This window comes from Kogia breviceps, chromosome 10 (genome assembly GCF_026419965.1).
Source record: "Kogia breviceps isolate mKogBre1 chromosome 10, mKogBre1 haplotype 1, whole genome shotgun sequence".
Classification (NCBI taxonomy): Eukaryota; Metazoa; Chordata; class Mammalia; order Artiodactyla; family Physeteridae; genus Kogia; species Kogia breviceps.
The window spans coordinates 60870739-60898733 of NC_081319.1; the positions used below are offsets into that span (position 1 = coordinate 60870739).

Sequence of the window (27995 nt, forward strand, 5' to 3'; positions counted from 1 at the left end):
CTAGGTCTGGGCAGCGGGGGCGGCGGCCCGCGGGGCCTCGGCCTTGGGATCCTGGGGTCGCTCCGGGCTCCGACTGCAGTCCCTGCGGCGCTCCCGCTCACGGGCCTTGTCACGGTGCCGATTCCACTCGTGGCCTCGGTCCCAGTCCCACTCGCGGCTCCCGGTCCGGCCGCATTCCCACTCCCAGGGCTTCCCACGCTCCCGCTCGCGCCGCCGGTCCTCGAGGTCCTGCACCGGGCGGCTCTCAGCCGGCGGGGCCTCGGGCTCCTCCGGGGCCTTGTCCCGGGCCCGCCCCTCGAAGCTTGGGCCTCTGTCCTCGTGGCCCCTGCCCTCGCGGAATTCGGCCTCGGTGCTGGGGCCCGGGGCCGGCGGCTCCTGCGGCAACGGTCCAGGCTTGTGCGGCGGCGGCGACGTGAGCGCATCCGACACGGGGAAGAGGGCCGTGGAGGCTCCGACAGCGGCCCTCTGCTGCCTGAGCGCCTCCTCTTGCACCTCCACCTGCCTCTTCTGCTCTTCGATCTCCTTGTTGAGCTCCTCTATCATCTGCTGCTGCTCGGCCAAGGAGGGGGCCGGCAGGCCAGGCGCCCCGTGTGCCGCCGCACACATTCTGCCGGGCAGGTCCTCGACCCTCACTTTGGCTTCTTCTAGGATTGTCTCGTCCTCTGGGTCATAGGCCACCTCCTCCCTCTCAGCTGCCGCCGCAGCCTTCTCCGTGTCCTGGTGGCTCCCGTGATCTCCGAGCTGAGTGTCGAAGGCTCTCTCAGGACAATACTCTTCCTCGGAGTCATATGGCCTGTCGTATTCCTCCTCCTCCAGAGCTTTGTCTTCTGAGAACTGACCAAACTGCTGGACAATTGGGTCCAGCAGAAGCGCCGCCGGCAGCCCGCCGCCGGCTTTGGCTCTCGAGTCCTGGTGGGGGGCTGGGGACGACTCGGCAGGCTCTTTGGTGGGGGGGTCAAACGCCTTCCTCTTCCCAAAGAGAGTCTGCAGGATATATTCTAGGGGCGAAGCTGTTTTTGAAGAGGCAGTGACAGAGGAAGTGGCCACTGCAGCCGTCACTGATGCGGGTGATGCTGTGACAGTGTTCGAGGCTCCTGGTTTGAGCGAGGACAGTATGTGTAACACGGAAGATGAGGCCGGTGCACCCGGTGCTTCTGGAGGAGGGGGTGGGTGTGGGGGCGACCCCGGGGCTGTGGTGCTAACAGCCGCGTCCCCTGGGCACAGCGGGTACTTGGGGGACTTCTTCTCAGGAAGCAGGGCTGCTGGCACTCTGGGGTGGATGGGATCCATTTCTTATTGGGTTTGAGGCCGGGGCCGCTTCTCCTCTGTCTTGTCTAATTTGTCCGCATTTGAAGGACGCTTTCGTTTTTGACAGATTACTAACCCCAGGATTATGTTCGGACGCGGGGACTCAAGACCTAAAAAACAAAAAAAGTTGTGCAAATTTTAGAATCGAATTGTAGCCTTTGTCCTTCAGGGGTAAGCTCTGGGTGTGAAGGGCAGCAGGGGGGATGGTTTCCAGAGGGAGGAGGAGGAAATTCTGTGGCAGAACAGAAGCAAGTGTTTGAAGACCTGCTGCAAAAGATGCAGACTGCACTGCGCACCTGCCCAGCCTGACGGGCCCACAAACCACAAAACCAAGGGCCCAATGCACACGCACGTTCACCCAGTGCTAAAATTATTACAGATTTTCAATTATACACGACGCTAGGCTAGAGGCGTGCTGGAGGAGGTGGGGAAGGGCAGCACGCACACACTCCAGGCCGTTCACCTACTGGGAATGAAGCCTGTATGTACCAGGATGTTTTCTAAACAAATTCTTAGCTGTGCTCCTTTATTTTGCCTCTTGCTACAAATCAGGAAGGCAGCGCCCCCTTTCGACTTTAACTTATGAGCTGCAATGTGTCAATTAAGCTAGTCATACGAAAATTAAAGGTTCAATTAAGGACCAATTCTACAACTCAATTATAATGATCAACAAAATTATACTGATCGATATAGCATATGCCATTCGATAAGTTCATTAGTCACTGGTGTCAAAATTACAATTGATGGGAAAAGGGAGCTGACCAAAATGCCTAAAACAAATGTTCTTGCAGGTTTAGAAAGACACTCAATGACCAGTAATTTATTGAAAGCTACCGAACGCTCAGGTCTCTGTCAACACAGGACGTGCGGCTTAAAGCCCAAAGGTGTTCAGGAGAGGGGCGACAAAGGACACACCACCTGGAGAACATGCTGGGAATTTCAGAACATCGCACAGTTCTTCAAAAATAATTATTTCTTAAAAAATTATTCGTCCCAACATTCTGGACTGTGGTGCACTGTACCAGGGATGCTACTGTTTCTGTACGGCTCCTCCACCCTCACACTAATAACAAACCCGGAATACCAACAGGGGAACAGAAAAGCCCAAGTCACAGATCAGTCAGTTAGGGAGAAATGATAAACATGGGACCAAAATTTTGTTTCAACAGCATATTTAAAATGAATCAAATTGTATAAACTCGATTTACACATAAATCACTACTGTGTAAAAGATACTCATGCTATATATTTTTTGTTTACTCACTAAAAAAGAAAAGCAGCACTGTTTTTCCTGTTCTTTGTGTGACCGTAAGTTGATCACAGATCAAATAGTTGTCTCTGGACACCCCCTGTGTAGTTCTGAGCGCCTGTCACCCTTCCTAAATTCCAACAGAGATGGGTTGACATGCCGAGCACAAGGGTGGCGGATGTCCCATCCCACCCGCAAGGAGGAGGAAGACCAGGCCTGGCACAGTGAGCTGGGCTGGCCCAGCATCCGCATGGATCGGCGACGTACTGCCGGCCCCCCTCCCCACTGTGCTCAGCGCCTCGTTTCACAGGCTGACATTCAAGGGCTGAGGTGCCCATGAAGACACCCACTCGTGATCAGAGGAACGGCTGCCAGAATGTCCTCTGCCTGCCCTTCGGACGACAGTGGTGACTCCGGGGAAGGAGGAGCCGGCAAAGGAGGGTGTGGAGGCAGGAAGGCCAGGCCGCTGCACTGGGCATGGCACCCAGATGGTTCTGCTCAGATGTGAAAAGATACTCTAGCAGGTTCGCTTTCTAATCAAAATGAATTCTTTTAACTTAAAATAGTAAATCTCTCACTCACTGTTACCAGCCACTTACTGGATAATTTACAGCTAACTGATATCCAGTCTGGGGCACAGTCAATAGCTCAACTGGCTCTCGTGGCCCTTCCTGGACCGACTGTCACTGACCCGGCCCCAGAGCTGGCAGAACAGGTCCCCAGGCCGAGCCACAAGCTGGAGCCTTGGCCAGCTCGGCAGGCAGCAGCAGCAGAGGAGGAATGTGCTCGGCCACGTGCGCGGGGGTGGGGAGGGCTGGGGAGTCCTGGCCAGGGGCATCCTTGCAGCAGCCCAGGGCCCTCGACTGTCCTCAGTGCACATGGGCTATGCTACCTCTGAAGAGCTAAACTTCTAAGGTGCCAACACTAGGGCCTGCGGCGTGAATCACGCTTCAGGTCAAAGACGCTCTCTGTGGAGGGTCAGCCACTGCGCTAAATCCAGGGAGACGGATGGGGTCCTGTCCTCGGGAGGTGTGCCAGCCCTACGACTTGCAACGGCTTTACATGCTTCCTAACAAAAGTGATATATCCCAGACTCGGCGCAATTCTCTAGCCTCTACCCTCTGTGGTCACAGGCATCACAGGGGAGGTTATGATTAAGTTACTTAACATTTACATTTGTTTCGAAAACAGTAAAACTCCCTGGAGACCAGCCTCTAACTAAGCAGCTAGTCATATTTTTTAATGTTTTCAGCTCTCAACTACGTCATCTACACACAACCGTAAGCGATCTAACAAAGCTCCAGAGTCGGAGGAGTGTTAGTTTTGAATTTCCCCACTAATCTTCCGCAGGATTTTACATTTAAATTGGGCTGTTTTTGAAGCAGTCAAATCTTATCTGCTTCGCCTGTGCACGTTATGGCTGCATGGAGACTTCAAATGTAACTGGCACTGTGGAGATGACTTACTCGTGGAAGAACAAGATTCACTGTGCTACTGGAGCCTCGGCAGTGACTGTTAGGGAGACGAGGGCAACGTCTGGCTCCACCCCGCTCCGCTCCCTCACGACAGGCACCTGGCAAGGGCACGCTGGACACAGTCGAAGGGCTACTACCACAGGGGCGGTGGCAGGGGCAGCTTTCCCCCGAAGGCCCCATTTTCTGCCTGGGGCCCCTGTGGGCGCGCCCACTGTTGAGTGTGACTCCTAGAGAGGAAAGGGCGCCACCCCCCGAGAAGGTGCAGCAGCAGTGAGCACGCCGGCTGCATGCAGGGACAGGGCTCCCGCCAGGGCCCGGAATGCCTCCCCGGCTCCGCACAGGGTCTCTGTCCCACGGTTACAAGCGGGGTGCTTACTTACCAACCTCCCTTTGAGGGTAGTGGTGAGGCTTATGACTCATCAAGTAGATGAGAACTAGGTGGGGGGCCACTGAACTATCATTTCCAGACAAGGGGTACTGATCAGACTGAGCACCGGGGTGTCAGCACCCCTGCCCGACCCCCTCCAAATTGCGGAAGCAAACCTGTCCACAATGCCCCGTGTGGATTAAACAAGACTTCTTAGATGCATGTAGGTCCCCGAGTCTTCACTGTGAAAGGGGCAGCACCAGACCACCCGTGCAGAGAGAGAAGTGGACAAACCCAGGGACGAGGGACACCTTAAGAAATGTGTGTGTGGATTTCCTGAGCCAAGACCCAAACCAGGATCTGTGTTCAGGTGTGTCAGCAACAGGGCTGCGGGGGACCACAGCCTGACCACGAGCAGGCCGTGCAGGCCTCCCCGGCTCCGCACATGGGTTCAACACCTTGCGTCCTCGCCTGCTTCTCGAGTGTGAGCCATACTGTCAAAATCTACGGGGCTCCCAAGTCCAGAGACTGACGTGCCGAGTCAGGCACTCTCCACCCCCACAGACCTGCCCTCCTCTTCCCAGAGGCCCGCCCGCTGGCGGGCTGCCCAAAGTGGGAGGCCTGTGCCCCACCGAGGCCTTGGGATGGAGATGCGGCCAGGGCGGACCCTGTCTCCACGCTTACGGGCCCTGCAACCTCAGGCAGCGGCAACCCTGGGCAGTGCGGGCGCTCCCCGCTGAGGGGCTGACGTGGGGGGTCAAGGGCGCTCCCATCAGGTTGCGGGGCCAGCGCTGCCGGGCAGCATGTGCTCAAGCCCGCTGGCTGCTCCATCGAGGGACACAGCAGCCCCTCGGACTGGACCTGTGCCGTCAAAGGATGCTGTGCAGAGACAGGAGGAACACCCCCAGCCCACCTTCCCGACACTCACACACACACACAACACGCACGTGACGCACACACCACGAGCCTAGGACACACGGACGTCTGTACCAGGGAGCGCCGAGTCACGAGACAAACGTGCGAAGCAGCTCAGGCAGGTAACGTGGCCTGAGGCCAAGGGAGTCTGACTGATGTGCAAGTGTAAAATATATATACTAAATTAAACAAGCTGAGATTTAGAAGCCCTCCGATTAAAAAATTAAGTCTTAAAAGTTTATGGTAAAATTTCCCACACAATTACGTTTGCAAAAACCCCCTTACTACTTTATTTTAATGAAACATTCATTCTCTATCGTGGGTGAAAACCTGCAGGCTTTGAGCAACCCCTTCAGGAAGTGACAGCCTTGGGAATGCAGGCGGAGGAGTGACGTCCACTCCGCTGCTCATCAAGTGTGGTCACTCAGCAGACGAGGTGAGTGCCTGCCCAGCCTTCCTTGTCCCCGTGTCACCCCGGAACACCCAGCGTGGGCCCCTCCCTCCGCCAGCCGGGCCCCAACCCAGCACTGCACCGGCTCCCACCGCGGCTCCAACTGGGGGTCTCCTCAGTGGCCCCCACCCCCCTGCCTCCTCAGCACGCCGGACCTCGTCCACCTCTGCCCCCTCAGGGTCTGTCTGTGGCCCTGAACCTGGCAGCCCCCTGCTCGTGTGACAAGGTGCACCGGGGTGGAGTGGGGCAAGACCCCACCGCAGGCTCTGCAGGTGGAGCCGTGAGAGGCCCTCCAACACGGGGGAAACAGGGCTTCGTCCCCTCCCAGGTCCCACTGCCACAGATGCACAGAGGGTACGTGTCACAGGATCTACGCTCACACTAGGCCCCGCACAGGCTTCCGCCCTTGTGACTGACCGGAGGCTGCACACAGCTCCGTGTGTTTTGTCAGGGAACATGAGTCCCGCGGGCATGGGGACCGAGCAGGATGCCAGGTCCAGCCGCAGGGCCGCCGGGCCGTGTAAGTGCCTGGCTGCCGCAGGGGTGCTGGCCGTAGACACGGAGGCGCCGGGCATGGGCGTAGCCACCGCCTGTAGAAGCAAGCGCTTCAAGAGCGCTGACTGCGGGTTACCCTCAGCATCTTTTAGGCTTAGCCGTTTTGGGGGGCGCCACGGCCAAGGAGACACTCCCATTTAGGCATCTTTCTGCGAGACTTAAGTTCCGTCACCTTCTCAGGGTTAAGACGAGTTGGGTCCCCAGAGACCACGTCTCCCTTGGAATCACCCTTACTTAGCTCCCTTGACAAGCCTGAACTTTCTTTCCGGTCAGCCTGTATGTAAGTCATTCTTTAGAAGCAGCACTTTCTAAGGAATGAGTGAACAGAAAGTGGTCTGCCAAAGAGAAGAATTGGAGCAGCAGATTTCAAAGTGACTATTTCTAAAACTAGTTCCTGTCTCAACACTATTTCTCGTTTCTCCTCAAACTGAATGCCTGTAGCACAGAGGCTCGGCCTGACGCCTGCAAGAGGCAAGCCCGCAGGCCAGGTGCCCAGGCCCCGGCCTCCCGGCACTGCCCAGCTCCTGCCGCCAACACCCTGCTCACACGAGGCGGGTAGGCTCCAGATGGGTTCGTCCCTCTTCACTGGACTTTTCTAAGACAATTCGCACCTTCCTCAGGGGACCTCCGGTGCCACCCTCCACTATCCGGGAAGCCCCACAGCTTGACGCTGCTTCACCCCTGCTCCCAAGTTCTGCTGCCAAAGGCCAGGTCTGAGTGAGGCATGCAGCTTGCTGTGACAGACTCCGCAGGGCATGGGCGGGACATGTGGGCCAAAGGCTAGGGCCTACCTGGTCCCTCAAAGGGCAGGAGCTTGGAGGGGACGGGGTCCGTGGCGCTCAGCGGGATCAGGTAGAGGTTCTTGACGTGTCTGCTGTTGTTTACCACGACGCCGAAGCGGCCGCGGCTGCTGAAATAGGAGTAGAGAGAGATATAGGCCACATCCTCCTTCTCCGTCGCAGGGTGGAAGCGGATGAGACACAGCTCCTGCAACAAACAGAGGGCGGGGAGCATTGACCCGCGGCCACTCGGGAAGGCAGCCGCTTCACCTGGCACCTAAGCCCCCAAAGCAGGAGGGAAGCGAGGAGAGAAGCGACCAGCTCTGATTCTGACTGTCACAGCCCTGCTGCCCAACACATCAGGACAATGAGCTGGTGAAGAGGACACAGGCCCGAGTCTCAAGACTGCTGGGTTGGGTCTTGCTTTCAGAGGAACTGCTTTAAAACTACTTCGCCCCACTGTCCTCCACACAGAGCCCACCTCCTGGGGCTCTCGTACTAATGGGGTACTCTGTGTGCAGCGGCAGCCTGGGGCAGTGTCTGACACAGAGCTAAGTGACCACAAAGCGTGCGATGAGCTGCCCGCAGCTCCGAAATGGGAGGGCTGAACTAGACCAGGGTCGTAACCCTTCTGTGAGCCCAGTGAAAACAAGAGCCCCTCCCCCAGAGAGCACTGCACACGCAGACACACAGCTGCATCCGCATCTCAGGGGTTCACAGACTCCAGCCCAGCCGCCTCCCCCGACCTCTACTCCATCAGCTCAGAAAAGAAGGGACAGAGCATCCGTATTTCTAACTCCGAACTACACATGCGCTTTCACAAAGCTTCCACCGTCGTGCTGCTCAGACACCCCTTCACAGGTTAGCCAGCTATCAACTTAAACGTTCAGCTGCAAATATCTCATGAACTAGAGACGTTTCAGGTATTAACACGCCAGACGAGACGTCACAGAGCGAGCCATGTGTAAACAAACCCCTTCTTCCTTGGGTGCAGAGGTCAGACTGTGGGCAGGTAGGTACCTTAGACACTGAAGATCTGAGTTTGCCGACGTAATCCCAGACTGTCTTTGGGGCAATCCTTCCGCCGATGTGAATCGTGTTGGGCAGGACCTAAGTGAAATGAACTCTGATTAAATGGCCGGTGGAACCGTGGCGGTCACAGAGAGACCCTAAACTACCCGAGATTCACAACTAAGAAAACTGCAACTATCCCAAACAAAACGGCAATAACTGTGTCGAATGTTGCTTAGTTGACTAACATCCCGGATCATGAGTGACCAAACCCAAGGGTGGTAGGAGGATAAGCTTCTGCTAAATAGGATGACATTTAGCACAATATTTTACTGTTGTCTTTTATGAACATACACACATGGTAAAGATCCAGGTATGTCTCAGAAGTGACTGAGCACTCGTTGTCAAGTCTGACATGCTAGTGCTGTTTTTGTTCATTTTGAAAAATAAGAGACCTTTCATGTGTGCCCCTCCACACCAAGGCAGGTCACGTGTGTCTGGCCACACCTGCAGCGGGCACATGCACACCCAGGTTTGGTTTTGCACAAGCTCTAGCGGGACAGAGGGCGAAGGAAGACAAGCTTCAACTTTTTCAGAAAAGATGGAGGGTCTGATTTCTCATTTGAATTTTCCCCACTGTCCAAACTGCATAACCTGCTGACTTGGCCCAGCAACCCCTATTTTGCCTGCAGAGCTGCTTGTGCGTCCAGATACTCAGCAGGAAGGTGGTCACACGCCTGACTCCAGTGCGGGCTCAGAGCGCCTGTGGAAAACGCGCGCACGCACACGCACACACACAATTCTCTCCCTCCTGCTCCTAACCTCACTGAGATAATCAAAACATCCAGAGACAGGATACGCCTTAGTGACAAACTTTGCTACACTCTGCATGTTCATAAATCCTTTCCAAATGGTGCTGAGTGTAGACAAAAAGAGGGTGGTATCTCCTTCTGGAGGGGACCGGGACTCTGAGATGCTGCAAAACAAAACCACAGAAAATACATGAATCTTTCTCTGTGCCCAAAGAATCCCCAACATTTATTTATTTATTTAACATGTTTATAAAAGCAAAGTGAATTCCTGCAAGTTTTGATAGCTTACTTTTTCAAATTAATTACCTTAATCATAATGATATAAACACATTCTGGTCAAAGAAATATACACTATTTAGGCAACAAACTGGATGGCTGTACATTCAAATTCCAGTTTTCAAGAACTATATTTCTAAGGTGATAATTAGTCATCCTAAAACTGAAGCTTTAAAGAACGCCTTTTTAAAATAGAAAACTGAGGAGAGTTGTATTTCTGGGTGGATTTCAGGGCCGAATGACTGAATCGCTCATTACTGCTCCTCTGTCCATCTGAAAGAAAGGCCACAGCTTGGCTGCTCAGACCACACACGGGGGCCGCACCTGATGCTCAGTGACTGCGGGACCGACAGGAGGTATCTGGGATCGGGCGACGTGGACGGCTTGACCAGGATTGACTTAGGCACCGTCACGGAAGTCGGCACAGGCTTCGGGATGCCCTGTCGGGGTTCCGCTGGGTGGGCGCTGCCTGGGCGGGCTGCCGAGGGAGCCGTACCCGTGCTCGGCCCGCCTGTTGCAGTCCTGGGGTCTCGGCCAGACACCGTGACTGTGGTGAGCACTCCGCCGCCACCTGGGGCTGGGCAGGGGGCACCTTCCAGGGCAGAGGGCTCGGGGTGGCCATCCTCTGGAGGCACCGGGAGGGACTTTCCCTCGAAATGGGCATGAGCAGCGCTTTCCAGGTCTGGCTCCGAGGCGTTTTCAGGCAGGGTTTCTGCTGCCACATCATCGGCTGAGCTGAGAGCGGGCTCAGAGGCAGAGTTGTCATGCTTGGACTTTGAGTCCTCCTTCTTGGCAGAAGTTGACCACTTTCGTGTTTGCGGCACTGGCTCATCTTCCGACGATGGAACCTGACCTGGAGAACAGAAGGAAGGCCTTCGTGAGAAATCCCACATGTTCGAGAGCAAAGCCTGCCCACGGGTGGACGGACGATCACCGCTTTAAAATGACAACACTATAAAGGTAGGGGCTCACTTCCTAAGCTTGAAGAAACAATTCTAGCCTTTCCACTGTGTCACTTGCTTTGAATGCAGCTGTCCTGACAAGGGTCTCCACAGTCTCCCCCCAGATCTGCTCACCTGTGCAGATCTTACAATTCAGGTCAAAGAGGTGCGCCCGGTGCTGCCGGGTCATGTCCTCCAGCACACTGCCGACAAGGTCAAGCAGGGGTGCTGCATTCCTCTCGGGGGCCGCCCGCACCGATTCTTGCTGTTCCTAAAGCACAAGGAGGAGATCATTTCTTTTCCACCCCCTCTCCAAATTAGCAGTACCCATGGAAAAAACTTCTTACGTGACTGAGAAGCACTGAAAAAAGAGAAAAAGGACTACTGAATACAAGTACTTGAGAAGCAATACAACTACACACACTTGTGTCAGCTCAGTGTCTTGCCCAGTAATTCAGGCACCTAACAACGTCTGGAATGGGATCATCTTAGTCACTGGAAATCCTAAATGCTTACATCACAATCTGATACTGGCGTAGAATCTTCCATATTGGAAATATTTTCCTGTTTAACGGTAGGCTTCTTAGTCTCCTTATGCAATTTAGTCCTGGACTCCATCACGTAAGATGAAAAAGACATACAAACGTGAACCCTTAGCCCTTCTTTCGCAAGGGGACTCTCTCATGCCAACAGGCTATTCATTCACTCCGGGGTGGGGGGGGCGCTGGTGTCAGGCTTGTGGCACCCGCAGCCGCCTCTCCCGTCAGCACTCACAGGCTTTGATGATCTCTCTTTCCACATGGGAAGCTCTTTGGAGACAAGTTCTTCTGGCTTCATTCTCACAAGTTTTGCCAAAGAGATTTCTTCATGCAGAACACGACGGAAGAGCCCCTGTAAATAAACATCTCTCGTTCACTCGTTCAAAACCCTCTAAGATACTAGAGAGGATGTAGAGAAGGGCAGCGAGGCAAGCCCCTGCCCTGCGGCGTGACGAGGGCCCGGAGCATCCCATCGATGCTCGGAGAACAAGGGCCCCGAGGTCGGGCAGCTCATCTCGAGAATCCCACCGCACTGACCCTGCTACAAAGACCACCTCACGGAAAACACAATCGACTGAAGAAGGTACAGTGTTAGGGACAAATGTAGAAGAAAGCCCTTCTGCCAGGGGGTTAACAAGGTGAAATGGAAAGTCAGAGTACGTGCCCTGCTTCTAAACACAGGTAAGAGGTCAAGAGGCCTACCCGGACAGCGTGGGCCCCGGCAGGCACACAGGCGTGCAGGAGGCAAGAACCTCAGCAGGCGAGCACCTGGCCCCACGGGAACAGCGTGCCACTCCCCCACGGCCGCAGGGGGACCCGGTGCCCTAACCCAGGCCTGACGGTGGGACACGCACCTGGTTCCTGCGGTCCCTGAGGTTGAACATGAGGCTGCGGTACTTGCTCTTGTACCGACTGTCTGTGGCTCGGAACAAGTTAAACATCTCCTCCTCGATGTGCAGTGCAATTTTTCCGACTTCATTTTGTGTCATGAATAAGTCATCGCTGTCAGTGACTCTAGATGGAATGAAAAAAGAGACACGGTAACTGCTGCACTGACATGCCATGCGGGATCTCAGCTCCCCAACCAGGCATGGAACCCCGGTGCCCCCTTCAGCGGAAGCACGGAGTCTTAACCACTGGGCCGCCAGAGAAGTCCCACATGTGACATTTTTCTTAAACAGCGGGGCCACTGTGAAACAACCACCCTTTACGTGGAAAACTTTCTACTTTAACAGGTAAGACACAAAGTGGAACAGCCCACCTTTTCCACAAGATCTCCTTCAAGGAGCGTCTTATGTTTTGCTGCATTTGACAACCTGGCTGTGACGAGGCGGGGCTCGCGGGGCCCAGGCGTCCCGGGGCTGGAGAGGCCAGGGGAAGCGAGGTGGTCCCAGGCTTCCTGACGGCGCCCACTGAAGCAGTGGAGCCGGGGAACTTTCTGGAAGCAGACGTGGCAGCAACAGGTGCCAGCCTTGCCTGCTTGGCTGAGGAAGTGCTGCCCGAGGGGGAGGGGGCAGCCGAGAGCCACGGCCTCTTGGGGATTGTGTCCTTGAAACCCGGTGGCGACTTTTTGATGGCCGGTTTGGCTGCTGCCGTGTTTGCCAAAGGAGGGCACTTCTTCGGAAGGAGGATCCTGGGCGAGGGCTGCTTGCCACCCCCAGAAGAGCCTGGAGGAGCCACCTTCTTCGCCACCGCCACCACCCCTGCCTTGGCCTCTGCGCATCTGTCCTCCTTCACGGCTGCAAAGGAGAGGGGCCCGCTTAGTGAGGCAGGGGTGCAGGGGACCCCACACAGCATGTGCACCCGAAACCAGCAAAGCTAATAACCAGGCATCACTGTGAGACAGATTTAAAGAGCATTTTTAAAGTAACTGTTAAATTCAGAAAAGGGGTGTCAAAAGGGCTACCAGCAACATTTATGATAGTGAATATACTTTGTTTCAGAAAGGAATGCTTCATTATTAAAACTTTTACTTCAACCAATAAACCAGTAAGCTCTCAAAGGCTTGATTTAAACCATTAGCTTAGCTTGGAACTGGAAGGGCAAATTTCGCTGTTATCAAGAAAGGTACAGATTTCAAACACCACTCTCGTGGAGAGGCCCAGGGCAGTTTCTGGTCAACAGGAGCTGAGAAAATCCTTCCAGGGTGGATCAGACACTTCTCTTCGAAGGCACACCCAAGCCCCACCCCGGGGGCCCTTGGGGCACTGAAGGGCCAGCAGGAGCCCACCGTGGGGCGGGGCTTAGAGGTGCTCATCGTCCTCTTGGACAAATGTCAACCAGACAAGGTGACTTAATAAAAGACAGAATGTTGGCAGAAAACTGCAACACGGGGGGAGACCAGTTATTTTTACACTAGGAGCCGGGTGGCAGGAATGCCACCTGCTGTCATTCACGTTCCCATTCGCGCCCCTCTAGCTGCAGCTCGCTATTGGGGAAGACAGTAGGTTAGCACTTTTAACCCAAACAAGGATTACAGCCAAAAGCTAAAAGGAGAGTCTCTATGCCAGTACTTCGCATGGACTGATGACATTTAAGCCTGTATCGGACCATCAGAATTACAGTCAGAGGCAAGCAAGCAGGTTCATCCTAAGGCCAGTCCCTCGGTCTTAGGGGCGTGTGGCCCAGCAGAGGTACATGGGCAGCCGTGACTGAGAGCAGGGGCGTGTTCCCAGACGGCCCTGCTCAGGCCCACCGCCCAGAACGTCTGGGGCCCAGGGCAGAACGGGTTGGGGGGTGGGGGGCTGGCAGGTCCAGGGAGCAAGCCAGGAGAGCACAGGGACACCACCTAGGGCCACGTCACACAGGACCGACGGAGAAGCCACCTCCCCAGGCGCAGGCTTTTCTCAAACTACCCACAGCGCAGTGAACCCCAGATTCTAAACGGGACACTTCGAGATGCTCTAGCAGCCTTCCGATTTGACGCAGGGCTTGAAGACCCACCAATTCCAGTCAGCTGCCGGAGCTTCTTGCAACTGTCCTAGTGAAGCAGGGAGAAAATGTGAAGTCCTGGGAGAGAGGTGGGACCCTGTCTACAAATAAGGCCTGACCCCACAAGAGCCCCCCAAGGCGTTCACAGCCTACACCCTGCGTGACCATCCTGGCGAAGGGCCAGAGCGCTGCTCCCAGGACTGCCTTCCTCCAGCACTCGTCACGCCAGTTCAGCCACAGGTGTTAAAAGCCCAGGGACAGGGACCGCAAGATTTTTCCATTTCATAGTACAGGGGAAATTACTTAATTTTACAAAGTTTGCAACAGCGCTACACACATCCAAAACTTAGAACCATGTTAGAAGTGCTTCACTGTCATCAAGCAACAGCCCTGACTGCAAATCTCCTATTTTCAACTCACAGAGCCCCCCCAACCTCATGTCCCCTTGTCCACGGTGTCCCAATCACTGGCCCCACGTGTGCCGGCACCCCCGGGCTAGGCTGTCCAGGCTTTCCCAAGACAACCCGCTCCCCGCTGGGCAGCCCGCTTGTGCTCTACATCCATCCTGCTGTCACCCATGTCCCGTCAGCAAGTCACAGCTAACTGTCTAACAATGTAGGTACTGGGAACATCATAGGAACTAAAGCTAAGAACTACGTTTCTACGTATATTATTTCATCAGCTCAAATCCATATTCCTAAGGTGCTACCAGACCTCAGTACATGGAAAGTTATCTTTACCAGCTCAGCCTTGGCTAACAGGGTCCACAGCACCTAATCTGGGGGTAGGGGACTGCTAGAGCTTAGGTTAAATGAAATGGACAGAGGCCCCTCTTCTTGGGGGAAGGAACGAGACCGGAGTGGGGTAGGACCCGGTGCCAGATGTGACTGCCAGCAGGGGATGAAAGAACAAACCTGTCAGGATTAAAATCGAGTCCTAAAACCAGCTCAGTCACTGACTTTTTATAAACTTTGCTGAGATTATTTTAGTAGCACACTTTTAAGCAACTCTAAAAAGCTGGCCTAAGGTGCTTCCAGAATTCTCAATGAGGCGCCCATGATGGGGCCTCAATCAAATCTTATCATGTGACATTTACATTGTTTCAAGTGACAATTCCTGTTGACTTCGAAAACATTCACTCCCTAAAATCAACGCTTCTACAGGTCTAACCGGGGTTTTCTCTCGTTCAGGGAAAACAGAAGCCAGGAGCTTATTTTTAGGGCACTCACAGTACAGGTGATTAAAGTGACCTGCTATCCAAGAGTGGTAACGGTAAATGAACGTCATCTATTTAAAAAGCAGGGGATGGCTTTCCTTAACCATTATGCTGCTCTTCTATACAATTAGCTGCTTCTGGCTTTTAAAAGTCAACTTTCAGGGCTTCCCTGGTGGTGCAGTGGTTGGGGGCCCGCCTGCCGGTGCGGGGGACGTGGGTTCGTGCCCCGGTCCCGGAGGATCCCACGTGCCGCGGAGCTGCTGGGCCTGTGAGCCGTGGCCGCTGGGCCTGCGCGTCTGGAGCCTGTGCTCTGAGATGGGGGGGGCCGCAGCGGTGAGAGGCCCGCGTACCACAAAAAAAAAAAAAAAAAAAAAAAAAAAAAAAAAAAGTCAACTTTCATTATCCCTCACCCACGTCTCAGAGCATATGTAAGTATAATCACGGAAATAAAAAGTTGGTAAGATGTGGAAACTGGTGGCCCTCAACAGCAAGTCAGCTCTATCCCTCCACTTCTTTGAGGAAAAATGCTCAAAACAGAAAACAGTTGCGTCTGGCCCCACCATCAGCTGGATGTGGGTTAGCTGCTGCTGGAATGGCAGTGACACTGTGTAGTGCTCAAGTGTCTGACAGTGACAGAAGCATTACTTCTGAGTCGAGCTAAACTCAGATTTGCAAAATTCTTCATCCAAATTCCCTTTTACCTGTATTCTGTGTATACATTCACAGAAGAGCAAGGCGTAACCAACCAACCACGAAGCACCAGTTCTAGAACAGGAAAGCAGCACACCCCCACGGTAGAGTGGCTCCAGCAGTGGCAGGCCCCCAGTGCTGCCAGCTCGAGGCAGGGTGACCACCTGCCCATGTGCTGGACAGAGACGGCCTCGTGGGGGTGTACACCCAGTCTGGGCCATCCCGGGGGCTGCCTATGGGGAAAAGAGTGGCCCACGTTCCAGGCCAGGTGCTGTCTTGGGGAGCAGATACAGGAGGAAAGGCTGGCCGGTAGCCAAGCCACCGCCCCAGATGACGTCCTTTCTGCTGGCTCTGCCCATTGGTTTATACTGGAAAGGAGTTGTTTGTGGTGAAGCCCGGTAGGAACCAGGCAGGCTGGTGCGCTCAGGGACCGGCAACACTCTAATTGGCTAACTTCCCAATAAGCATGAAAGTGGGGGCCTTGTCACATGGCAAGGTGGGCCATGGTGTTATGGCATTGCAGGCCACTGGGTGGCACTGGTGGGCCTTGGTGGGGACAGGAGGAAAGGGGAGTGGAAGCTGGGTTACTGGGAGCAGACAGTGCTGTGCAGCAGGAAGAGGAACCAGCGCCGGGCCAGAAGCCCAGTCGCAGGGCATTGCGCGGCCCCAGCCCAGTGACAGCTGAGTGACAGCCATTGCCGGGGTGGCCCCTCACAGGGACCAGTGAGAAACCCTGAGGGACGGTCACTGCTTTATACCTTTTGTCCTGTGCCAAAGAGGTGCCAATTTACCCTGAAAAGCCCCAGATATGGGGCTTTGTCACACTGACACAGTAGGGGCTATGGGGGGGAGACACTACTCAGAATGATTGGCTGTAAATGCCAATGGAATCAAAGAGCTTCCCATGTGACCAGGCGCCAAGCAAGGCCACGTGGTGCAGGTCGGAGCGTCCCCTCCCCCCCCATTCCCACAGGGCCCCAGATCCACCCAGGCTCAGGGGTGAGGCCGAGGCAGCTACCGCCACAAGGACCGGGTCATGTTAAGGGGACCATCCAGGGCTCAGAGGACACAGTGGAGCAGCAGCAGGGGTTGGGGGGAGTGGGCTCTGCTCATTGTGACATCAGCTCTATTTTCAGCTTAGCCTGACACGTGTACGAGGACGTTTCTCATTTCAACTTTGTTTCTTGGCTGTCAAGACTTGTCCTAGTGTGAAAATTCAAGTAGCAAGAGAGAACCATTTTGCTTTTGTGCCTTTGCTTCAATATTCTGCACTGAATTATTCCTATACATGTAAAGTTATGCTTACACAGAAACAGAGAGAATCCCCACCAAAGACTCGGGAGGCCTGATCTCCATCTCTGGGGCCCTCGCGCCAGCTGCTCTCCATCGCTAGGGGTCTGTATGTGGGTCCAAAGCCAAACTGCCATGATCTGGGGCTACACAAAGCTTGTCCAGACTGACTTTTTTCTTACTGATGTGCAGTATTTGAGCGACTTACACCTCAAGAGAGAGGTGCAGAGAACTGGCCATAACAAGCTTGCAAAAAACCAAGTACACCTCTGGAGGCAAATGGACCCTTCCTTGTTTTGAGTTTCAGCTTTTGAAAACCAAAACCCAATTCATGTTGGACTGGTAATATATGAAAAAAATGGTCACATCATCCCTCAGCATGAACCACGAGAAGGAAACGGGGCCGAGGCTGTGTGTGAGGCAGGCGTTCCAATCTCCTGTCTACGCCAACTGGACTGGCGGGGAGTGGCCACCAGACCTGAGACTCAGCTGGAAGTAGAGCTGCTGCTTTCCCTCACCTCCAAAACCCGCCAACAGGCACTTTCACCACTTTGACTAGGTTCAACTTTAACAGTTGTCTGTGCCTGCATCATCTGCTACTTCAAGCAACATGAGGGGGCCGGGGGTGTGTTAAGACTCTGGGGCTCATAGCCTGCGGCACCTGCTGACCCCGGCGGGTTAAGCGGCCATTACCTTTGTGCTGTCTTGTGGACGCCTCCAGGTGCACGGCAACGCCCCGACCTTCTTTGACAGAAATCAAAGTGGAAACCCTTCTTACCGATCTTCCAGGTTTACTTCATTAGCTTTCAGAAGGTGAGACTGACTACGTGCACAGTCATGTGCAACGCGCACAAAATCAAAAACATTACTTTACAGCTTCAAATACACCTGAGACTCCTCCACTGTGTGGGAGGCTTACAGCTGCACCTTCAGAAAGAACCCTTGGGACTCGATGTCACCTAAGGGACTCTGCCGCGGGACCGTCTGTGAACAGTGCCATAGGAGATGCAGAGCCCCAGAGGCCACACGAAGGCCAAAGGGCAGGTGAGGTGAGCAGGACCAATCCTGCTAGAAACTTCTACCCACCCCCACCCCTGCTAAAGCACAAGAACTAAGGGGGGCAGCCAGGGTACATCTGAGGGTCTCTGTCAGAAAAAGTACATGTACATGCAAAACCGTCCCTGCACTAATTTTCTGAACAGTTGCCTATTTTTTAAAAACCTGTAAAAAGTAAAACACTTAAAAATACGAGAGAATGTCGAATGACCAAGAAAATTCCAGCTATGTGGATAACTTTAAAAACAGCTGTCAAGGTAAATCCTTATCAGGACAAGTTTTGGTTCTCTCTCCAAATGGGGGGAGGAGAATGTTGAGATGTACAAGGCTGCTTTGTCCCACCCACATTGTTTTGCCACTAAAGATCTGGAAGAGCCAGATAAAAACAGCTCACGGAGCTGATAAAAGATGTCTCTCCGACCTCACGATTTCTTTCCTTCCGGAAAGACCAGGAAGCATCCAGAGCTCCACCCGGGTGATACATACATGTATACAACAGTGGCGGCCAGGGGGCAGCAGTCTTTTCTGGCTTTACTGCATTGTAATTGTGGTTGCTGGCCCAGGATGGCGTGCTGCTCTCACAGGTCGGCTCCTTAGCAAGGACCACGGCCATCTTCTTCACTGTGTTCTTCTTCTTCTCTGGAGCCAGTCTCTTGTGCACAGAAGAGATTTTCATGCCTGCCTGGATAATCAGTAAAGCAAAATCATTGACAAGGTCAGAAATTAACCTTTGCTCATTTCACTCTGCAGTGAGGGTCAAGACGCAATCAGCTCCTGGCCCATCCTAAGCCCAATACACTGCATCTGCTCGGCAGAGGCCTTGGCTACTCCCCCACATCCAGCAGGCACGCATCAACATCCAAGCGATGAGAAGGTCCCTGACAGAATCATCCGCCATCCTAGCATCCTGATGAGGTGCTAGGCCGCCAGCATAACCGAGGGGCCATGGAGTGAGGCAGTGAAGCAAGGCGGAGAGCACAGTGCACTGGGGCCCCGTGTGAGAACACGTCCAAGCAACACGGACAGGCAGGAACTGCAGACACAACAGCACGTGGAGAAAGGACAGGCGTACAAACGACATCCCTGTACCTCACCAGGCCCTCAGTGCGGCACCCTCAGAACCCACTAGCCACCCGCTGCCTGTGCGTCAACTCCCCACACAGACTCCAACGGGGACGGCTCTCCTCCCAGCGGGGCTGGTGTGTGGGTGGAGAGATATTCCATGCACCAGCCGGTTCCCACGTTTCTAGCAATTAATCCCTCGGCTAGAGGCGGAGAAGGAAAACATGAGAACACGTGCCTGCTTGTAATTCTGACGAGAACACTGGTGGGCAAGGCGGAAGGCAGTGTGAAGGTGCCTGCATCCCGTCTGGGCCTGTGTGCCCTACACTCCACATCAACCCACCGACGCTGTAACCTCCAGGCACTTTTGGTTTCAACGACACAAATGGTTGGTCTCAGTCAACTTACCTGAATGCTACATTTCTGAAGAACGATGTTTTCCGGATTTGTCTTGGGTTTCTCTTTAGGCGGTTTCTTCTCTTTCCCTGCGCTCTGGAAGCGCTTGGTGGCCACGGCGTGTTTCAGGATATGGTCGCTGCGGCAGTAGACAGAGGCGGGCTGCGCCACGCTCGAGCGCCCGGGGTCGATGCATCTGGCGGCACCAGGCGCCTCTACCACCTGCAGGATCACACACGGCTTCAGTGTACTCACCCACTTTGGTGGGTATGGCACTTTGTAACCTAACTATTTAGAGTACCGAGATTACTGCTTTTAATCATGTATGAAATATTATGAATAAAAATGTACCTTTCTTTATCCAAAACACACAAATCTCCCTCCCCTGAGTAAGGCACTCAAGTTCTTAACTGCCCTTCATGCCACGCATGATAGGCAGAACTCTAAGGGGACCCCGGGACGCACGCTGCACACTTCTGAACACAATGGGATTTCACACCACAAGCAGGTTCCCTTATGGGGCAAATGGGCAGGGACTTTACCGACGAAATTAACATCCCAAGTGAGAGGACTCTGGTTTAGTCCAAGGGGTCCAACTTCATCAACTGAAAACCCTGAAAATGGAACTGAGCCTCCAGGAGAGAGAGGATTCCACTGCTGCCTCTGCTGAGAGGGCACCCATGCCTAGGCTCCGCGGGCAAGGTTGTGAAACGACACCTAGGACACCCGATTAAACGTGGGTCTCGACTCAGTTTGGAAGATGGCAGAAGTGTAAGACGCGGAGATCACCTCGCTCCCCACAGATACATCCGAAATATATCTACACGTGGAACTGCTCCTATAGAACACCCACTGAACGCTGGCAGAAGACCTCAGACCTCCCAAAAGGCAAGAAACACCCCACGTACCTGGGTAGGGCAAAAGAAAAAAGAATAAACAGAGACAAAAGAATAGGGACGGGACCTGCACCAGTGGGAGGGAGCTGTGAAGGAGCAAAGGTTTCCACACACTAGGATCCCCTTCGCAGGTGGAGACTGACGGCAGCGGAGAGGGGAAGCTTCGGAGCCGCGGAGGAGAGCGCAGCCAAACGGGTGCAGTGGGCAAAGCGGTGAGACTGCCGCACAGAGTATCGGTGCTGACCTGCAGTCACCAGCCCCAGAGGCTTGTCTGCTCACCTGCCAGGGCGGGCGGGGGCTGGGAGCTGAGCCTATGGCTTCAATGGGATCCCAGGGAGAGGATTCAGGTTGGCAGAGTGAACAGAGCCTGAAGGGGTGAGTGCACCACGGCTAGCTGGGAGGGAGTCTGGGAGAAGTCTGTAGCCCTGGAAGAGGCAAGAGACCATTGCTTTGGGGTGCGCCAGGAGAGGGGATTAAGTGCGCTGCTTAAAGGAGCTCCAGAGTTGGGCACAGAGCTGCCCAAGAGATAGTTTTATATCTTCACATTTCTAAGTGCAAATGCCCTGTCAGCTGAAAACGGCTCCATTTCCTAAGCAGACCTAAGAATACCACGAAACCTTAGGTTAAGGTCTAGCGCTAGTGTCAAGTAATGACCTAGGATTAGTGTCAAATCCTTAGTTACTTAGAAAATCAGGGCCGAATTTAGGACCTGTGTCAGGGCTTCAGGTAGGGGCAGCGTCAGAGCCTGCACTTCACATACCTGCAGCGTTCTAAATGATAACTATCGTCCAAAAATATATTGATGTTAGGCAACGAAGAGGATTTGAAAGCAAGGCACAATTGCAGGAAACATCGCTGTAAAAATCGCTACAGATCAACTGAATTACAAAACAGAAGAGAGTCACACATTTAGAAAACACACTGATGCTTGCTTAAGGGGAAAGGTGAGGTGGGATGATGCATAAAACAAGAGTTTCAAATTAGCACAGATGCCGTTCCATAAACCAAATATGGAATCGTCAAGACCTACTCATTGGTCAATGATCTGGACTCAACGCACCCTATTCACTGCAGAAGAATATATCTGAGTAGTACAAATAGTAAAAAGTATTTATTGATATCCCTGTGGAAGTGAATCACGTTAGTGTAAAGCGACATAACCACAGCAGTTAAAATCAGCTAAACCCCATTATAAAAATAAATATATTGAGGAAAAACACATAGGCCCTTTGGCGAACCAAACAACCGCGAAATGAAAATCAGTGCTACAAAGAATTCTGACTTCGCATTCGTCCAAAGGGCCATCTTGGAAAAGTGTAAAACCAGAAATGCAGCTCAGGGCATGGAGAAAAGAAAGCCTTGTTACCCTGATGGGGGGGGGGATGTAAATAGCCAACGGCCACTCTGGAGAAGTGTGTGGTGTTTCCTAAAAGTTCTAAAAACTAGAGCTACAGACCATACGGCACTTCCAATCTTGGGCGTATATCTTGGTAAAACCAAAAATCTACAGGACACAGGCACCCCTACGTTTAGTGCTGCTCTGCTTAGAAATGCCTCGACTTGGGTACAACATACATGTCCTTGGAAGGAAGAAATGGATAAAGAAGATGTGGTACTTATGTACACTGGAATATTCCTGAGCAATTAAATCAGTGAAATAAGGCCAGTTGCAGCAACTCGTGGAGACTGAGGTACGATCATTCTAAGTGACATAAGTCAGACATTCTAGAGACTTATCATAAGGTATCACTTATAGGTGGTATGTAAAAATGACTACACATGAACTCAATTACAAAACAGGAACACAGTCACACATTTAGAAAACACACTTATGACTGCTAAAAGAGAAAGGTGGGGTGGGGTGATGCATAAACCAGGAGGTTGGAATTAGCATAGATACGGTTCCATAAACAAAATACGTAATCAACAGGACTTGCTGTATAGCTCAAACAGCTGGACTCAGCACACTGCTGTCACCGGAAAAGCGTATATAAGACTGTAAGAATCTGTAAAAGAATTTATTGATGTCTCTCCTTAAGTGAATCAAGTGGATAGATGTAGTGCAGGAAGAATCATAGCATTGAAAATCAGCTATACCCCATTATAAAATTAAATAACAAGAACCAAAAAAAAGACAGTGAGAGGGAGAGAAATTCTTACCAAATGTGTTCAAGGGCTGTGATGCAACCTGGGCTGATCACATCTAGACACACAGCTGGATGGGACCTAAGGCTCTACACTCGTGGGTCTGAGAGGCTTGCTGAGGATGGGACAGCAAATGCAGCACTTTTAGAGTAACACTGCCTGGCCCCCGTTCCATGGGTCCCATACCTCCAGGTGCAGAGGACCCTTCCTACAGCTAAAACATGAATGGGACATCCAGAGGATGGTACACCGTCTGTTCGGGAAGAGTTTGGAAGAGGTATCGCTTCGCACCAGTCAGAATGGCCAACCTCACAAAGTGTAAAACCTGAAAGGCAGGACAGGGCGTGGATAAAAGGGAACCCTGACAAGCTGATGGTGGGAATGTAAATTGCTAATAGGCACTCTGGAGAAGTGGGTGGGGATTCCTTACAAATCTAAACAACAGCTTCAGAGCATATTGTGCTTCCACTCCTGGGCCTGTATCTTGGAAAAAAAAAAAGGTAAATTGACAGTACCCGGGCACTCCGAAATTTATGCAGCCCTGTTTACAAGAGCCTCTACTTGGAAGGTACCTAAACATCCTTGGAAAGAAGACTGGATAAAGAAATTATGGTAGATATGTACAATGGAATATTACTCAGCCATACAATGAATGAAATAAGGCCATTTGCAGCCACTCGGAAAGACCTAGATACATTCATACTAAGTGGCATAAATCAGACAATGATAACTATCATATGATATTACTTATCGGTGGAATCTAAAAATTGATACAAAGGTACTATCTTACAACACAGAAACAGAGTCCCAGACTTAGAACACAAACTTATGGTTACCAAGCTGGAAAGGTGTGTTGGAGGCATAAATCATGAGGTTGGAGTTAGTATATACATATTTACAGACAGGAAACTTGTAATCAAACTGGACCTGCTGTAGAGCACTTGGAACTCTTCCCAACACCCTTTAGTAACCTCAAAGGGAAAATAATTCCAAAAAGAATATATAGTCATCTCTGTATAAATGAATCATGTTGGTGTATAGCAAAAACGAACACAACATGGTAAATCCACTATACTCCATTCTAAATTTAAAATTAAATTATAGAAAAGAAAAATGATCACTAAATTCGTTTAGTCACGGTGAAAGTGCTAGTGTCACATCCCTGGACACAGACCCAATTTGGTCCCAAGGCTGGACTGCTGTGGGCCTGAGGACCTCAGGAGGATATGCCAGCTAATTCACCCTCCTTGAACATGTAGTACCTGGTCCCCGCTGCATGGGATCACAATCTCCAGATCTAAGTGTGCCCTCATACTACTAAACCAACCCTGTGACACCCAAAGGATGGTGGAACTCTCTGGGCTGGGTGACATTTGGAAATGCACCTGGTCTCAACATATCCTGGTGTTTGGGTTCCGACCTCCCGACTCCTTTGTTAGGGTCATCGCACTCTACAAAACAGCTCCCTCAAAGGGTGACTTTGCAGGGTTTTATGCTTGTCTGGGGGATGAAGGGTAAGGGGGAAGGAGGAATGGGACGGAAGCCCTTACGTGTTCGGTCAGGCACATCCCACTCTAAGTTAAAACCCAGGAACAGGACTTTCCCTACAACTAAGGTTGTGTCAGTAACCAGAGAGGACAGGAGAAATCCTGCCACCTTCTCTTTCCCATAACAGAAACTCTAAAACTGGACCCTATAGGCACTTCATATTCACAATGCCTGGGGAGCTGTGACAACAGCCCTCAAAAAATGTCTTGGGGGGCTTCCCTGGTGGCGCAGTGGTTGAGAGTACGCCTGCCAATGCAGGGGACACGGGTTCGTGCCCCGGTCCGGGAGGATCCCACATGCCGTGGAGCGGCTGGGCCTGTGGGCCATGGCTGCTGAGCCTGCGCGTCCAGAGCCTGTGCTCTGCAATGGGAGAGGCCACGGCAGTGAGAGGTACGTATACCGCAAAAAAAAAAAAAAAAAAGTCTTGGGGTAGGTCATCGAAATAGACTTCAAAACAAGGCAACCTTACAATAACCCTTTTTCAAGGGGTAAATTTTACTCACACTGTTCAAACAAAAAGCACATATGAAGATGCTCACCTTTGCTTTATGTTAGACAAATGCAAATCAGATGTACAAAGAAGTATCACCTAGAACCACTCTGAATACCCATCCTCACAATGTCTAGAAACAAGAAATTCTTCAGAAGGTGTGGAAAAAAGAGAAATCTACTACTTACTATTCTTATTTTTTAATCTGCTTTGGGTCCCCTTTGCTGCATGCAGCTTTTCTATAGTTGCAGCAAGTGGGCGCTACTCATCGTTGTGGTACGCAGCTTTCTCTTTGCAGTGGCTTCTCTTGTTGTGGAGCACAGGCTCTAGGCACACAGGCTTCAGTAGTTGTGGCACGTGAGCTCAGTAGTTGTGGCTCGTGGGCTCTAGAGTGCAGACTCAGTAGTGGTGGCGCACAGGCTTAGTTGCTCTGAGGAGTGTGGGATCTTCCTGGGCCAGGGCTCGAACCTGTGTCCCCTGCACTGGCAGGCAGATTCTTAACCGCTGCGCAACCAATACTACACACTATTGGTGGCAATGCCAATTGGTAACAGCCACTATGGAGCACAGAATGGAGGTTACCAGAGTAAGGGGAGGTGGGAGGGATAAATCGGGATTGACATATACACACCACTATATATAAGAAAAAGACAACAAATAAGGACCTACTCTATAGCACTTGAGGAACTCTACTCAATACTCTGTAATGACTTGTATGGGAAAGGAATCCAAAAAGGATTGGATATTTGTATAACTGCTTCACTCTGCTGTGCAGCAGAAAGTAACACAACATTGTAAAATCAACTATACTCCAAGAAAATGGAAATTGAAATGAAATAAAATAAAATAAAATAGAGCTACCAGATGATCCAGCAAGTTCACTCCTGTGCACATATCTGGAGGGAAGCATAAATCGAAAAGACACATCTTCCCCAATGTTCACTGCAACACTCTTTACAAAAGCGAAGACATGGAAGCAACCAAAATGTCCATCAACATACGAATATAGGTAAAGAATACGTGATACATATATATATAATGGCATATGACTCAGCCATAAAATAGAAGAAAATAGGGGCTTCCCTGGTGGCGCAGTGGTTGAGAGTCTGCCTGCCGATGCAGGGGATACGGGTTTGTGCCCGGGTCCCGGAAGATCCCACATGCCATGGAGCGATTAGGCCTGTGAGCCATGGCCGCTGAACCTGCGCGTCCGGAGCCCGCGCATCCTGAGCCTGTGCCCCACAATGGGAGAGGCCACGACAGTGAGAGGTCTGCGTACTGCAAAAGAAAAAATAAACAGAAGAAAATAATGCCAATTACAGTAACATGGATGGACCTAGATATGACTGTACTAAGTGAAGTCAGTCAGACAGAGTAAGACAAATATTGTATGATATCACTTCTAGGTGGAAACTAAAAATTGATGCAAGTGAACTAACTTACGAAACAGAGGCAGACTCACAGACTTGGAAAACAAACTTATGGTTACCAAAGGGGAAAGGTGGGGGGTAGGGATAAATCAGGAACTTGGGGTAAACATATGAATACTACTATATATAATATAGATAAGCAACAAGGACCTACTGTATAGCACAGGGAACTCTATTCAATATTCTGGGAATATCTTTATCAGAAAAGACTGAAAAAGAATGAATATATGCATATGTGTAACTGAATCACTTGCTGTGCAGCTGAAATGAACACAACATTGTAAATCAACTATACTCCAATAAAATTTAAATTACAAAATAAAGAAAATCACCTATATTTCAAAAGAAAAAAAGAATTCCCATGTATTTTTATGGCTTGATAGCTTACTTTCTTAGTGCTCAATATTATCCCACTCCCAGAATATATTAATACTGTATCATTTCACTCACCTATTGGAGGACACCTCAGTTTCATTCACATTTTGGCAATATTGAATTAGGTGCTATAAATATCCATATGCAGGTTTTCATCTGGAAGTATGTTTCAAACGACTTTCAGTTCATATCCATGAGAACACTTGCTGGAGTGTACAGTAAGGGAATGTTCAATATTAGAGCAAGTGTCAATCAGACTATCAAACTAGCTGTATTATTTTTCATTTCCACCAATAACAAAGGACATTTCCTAATGATCCACATCCCCTATGGAATTTGTTCTTGTCATTGTTCACATTTTAGCCATTCTAAGTGTTACATAGTGGTATGTAATTATATTTTTAATTTGCTTTTCTATGGCAGCATGTAACCTGGATTACTCTTCTGTATACTTATATGCATAGTGTCTATTTTCTTTGGTGAGGTGCCCATAAAGTATATTGGTCTACATTTTATTTAGGCTGCCTTCATTTTTTCTAACCAATCTGTATTGTTTTATTTATTTTCATACCTTATTGCATTAGTAAGGACTTGGAGTAAAATATGGAAAAGGAGTCATGAAAGAGGACATCCTTGCTTTTACGTGAACTTAGTGAAAAAGCTTCATGTTTTTCACCATTAATCATGATGTAAGATAAAAGTATCCTGTAGATCTTTATTATCAACTTGAGAAACCTCCAGTCTATTTCTTTAACTGAGAGTTTTTATGAAAAATGGGTTTTAGGTTTTTTCAAAGGTCTTCTGAATCTAGTGATATGCTAATGGTTGTCTTAGGGTGTTGATAAGATGGATATAATTATTTGATTTTAGAATGTGGAACCAGCCTTGCATAACTGGGATTATTCCCTCTCATTCATGATATAAAATTCTCTCAAAATATTGTTGGATTTGACTTGTTATTATTTTGTTGACGATTTTTGCATTGATGTTCCTGAGAGTTATTGGTCAGCTTTACTATTCATATGTTCCTCTAAGTTTCGATGTTGTGGATTTAGGGTGAGACATTCATTTGGGGAGGTTCTCAGTCATTTAAAAAAATACTTTCTGTTCTGTTATCTTTATTTTCCTCCTGCTATACCCATTATGTAGAGTTCACAGCATTTTCATTGTTCCACAATTATGGACTACTCTGTTCTGTTGATTTCTTTCCTGCCCATTGTCTCTTTTCTTTTGAGATTTAAAGGTTTCTCTTGATATGTCTTCAAGCTCACAGATATTTCTCCTCAGCCGGCTCTTTGACTGCTAAAACAAAATACGAGAGACTTGGTATTTTATAAACAACAGAATATTTCTGTTTTCTCATAATTGCTGAGGCTGAAAAGCTCAAGAACAAGTTACCAGGGGCTTCCCTGGTGGCACAGTGGTTAAGAGTCTGCCTACCAGTAAAGGGGACACAGGTTCGAGCCCTGGTCTGGGAAGATCCCACATGCCATGGAACAACTAAGCCCGTGCACCACAAATACTGAGCCTGTGCTCTAGAGCCCACAGGCCAGAACTACTGAGCCCGTGTGCCACAACAACTGAAACCCGCACGGCTAGAGACCATGCTCCACAACAAGAGAAGCCACCCAGTGAGAAGCCGGCGCACCGCAACAAAGAGCCAACACAGCCAAAAAATTAATTAATTTTTTTAAAAAAAAGAACAAGTTGACAGCTGACTTACTGTCTGGTAAGGGACAAATATCTGGTTCATAATTTGGGTCTTCTTGCTCGGCAATGAAATCATGTAACG

The 27995-nt window shown here is 51.0% G+C and overlaps 1 protein-coding gene across 1 annotated transcript; it reads right to left on the reverse strand.

The window, feature by feature from the left end:
- LOC131764155 (death-inducer obliterator 1-like) lies at positions 1 to 27989 on the reverse strand. Its single transcript, XM_067043202.1, is given in 13 exon segments — positions 1 to 1418; positions 7112 to 7307; positions 8120 to 8209; positions 8933 to 9086; positions 9523 to 10051; positions 10275 to 10410; positions 10656 to 10761; positions 10915 to 11030; positions 11533 to 11692; positions 11940 to 12417; positions 18348 to 18543; positions 19332 to 19607; positions 27927 to 27989. Coding segments are annotated over 13 exon segments (3918 nt in total).
- Between the last annotated feature and the right edge of the window lie 6 nt (positions 27990 to 27995).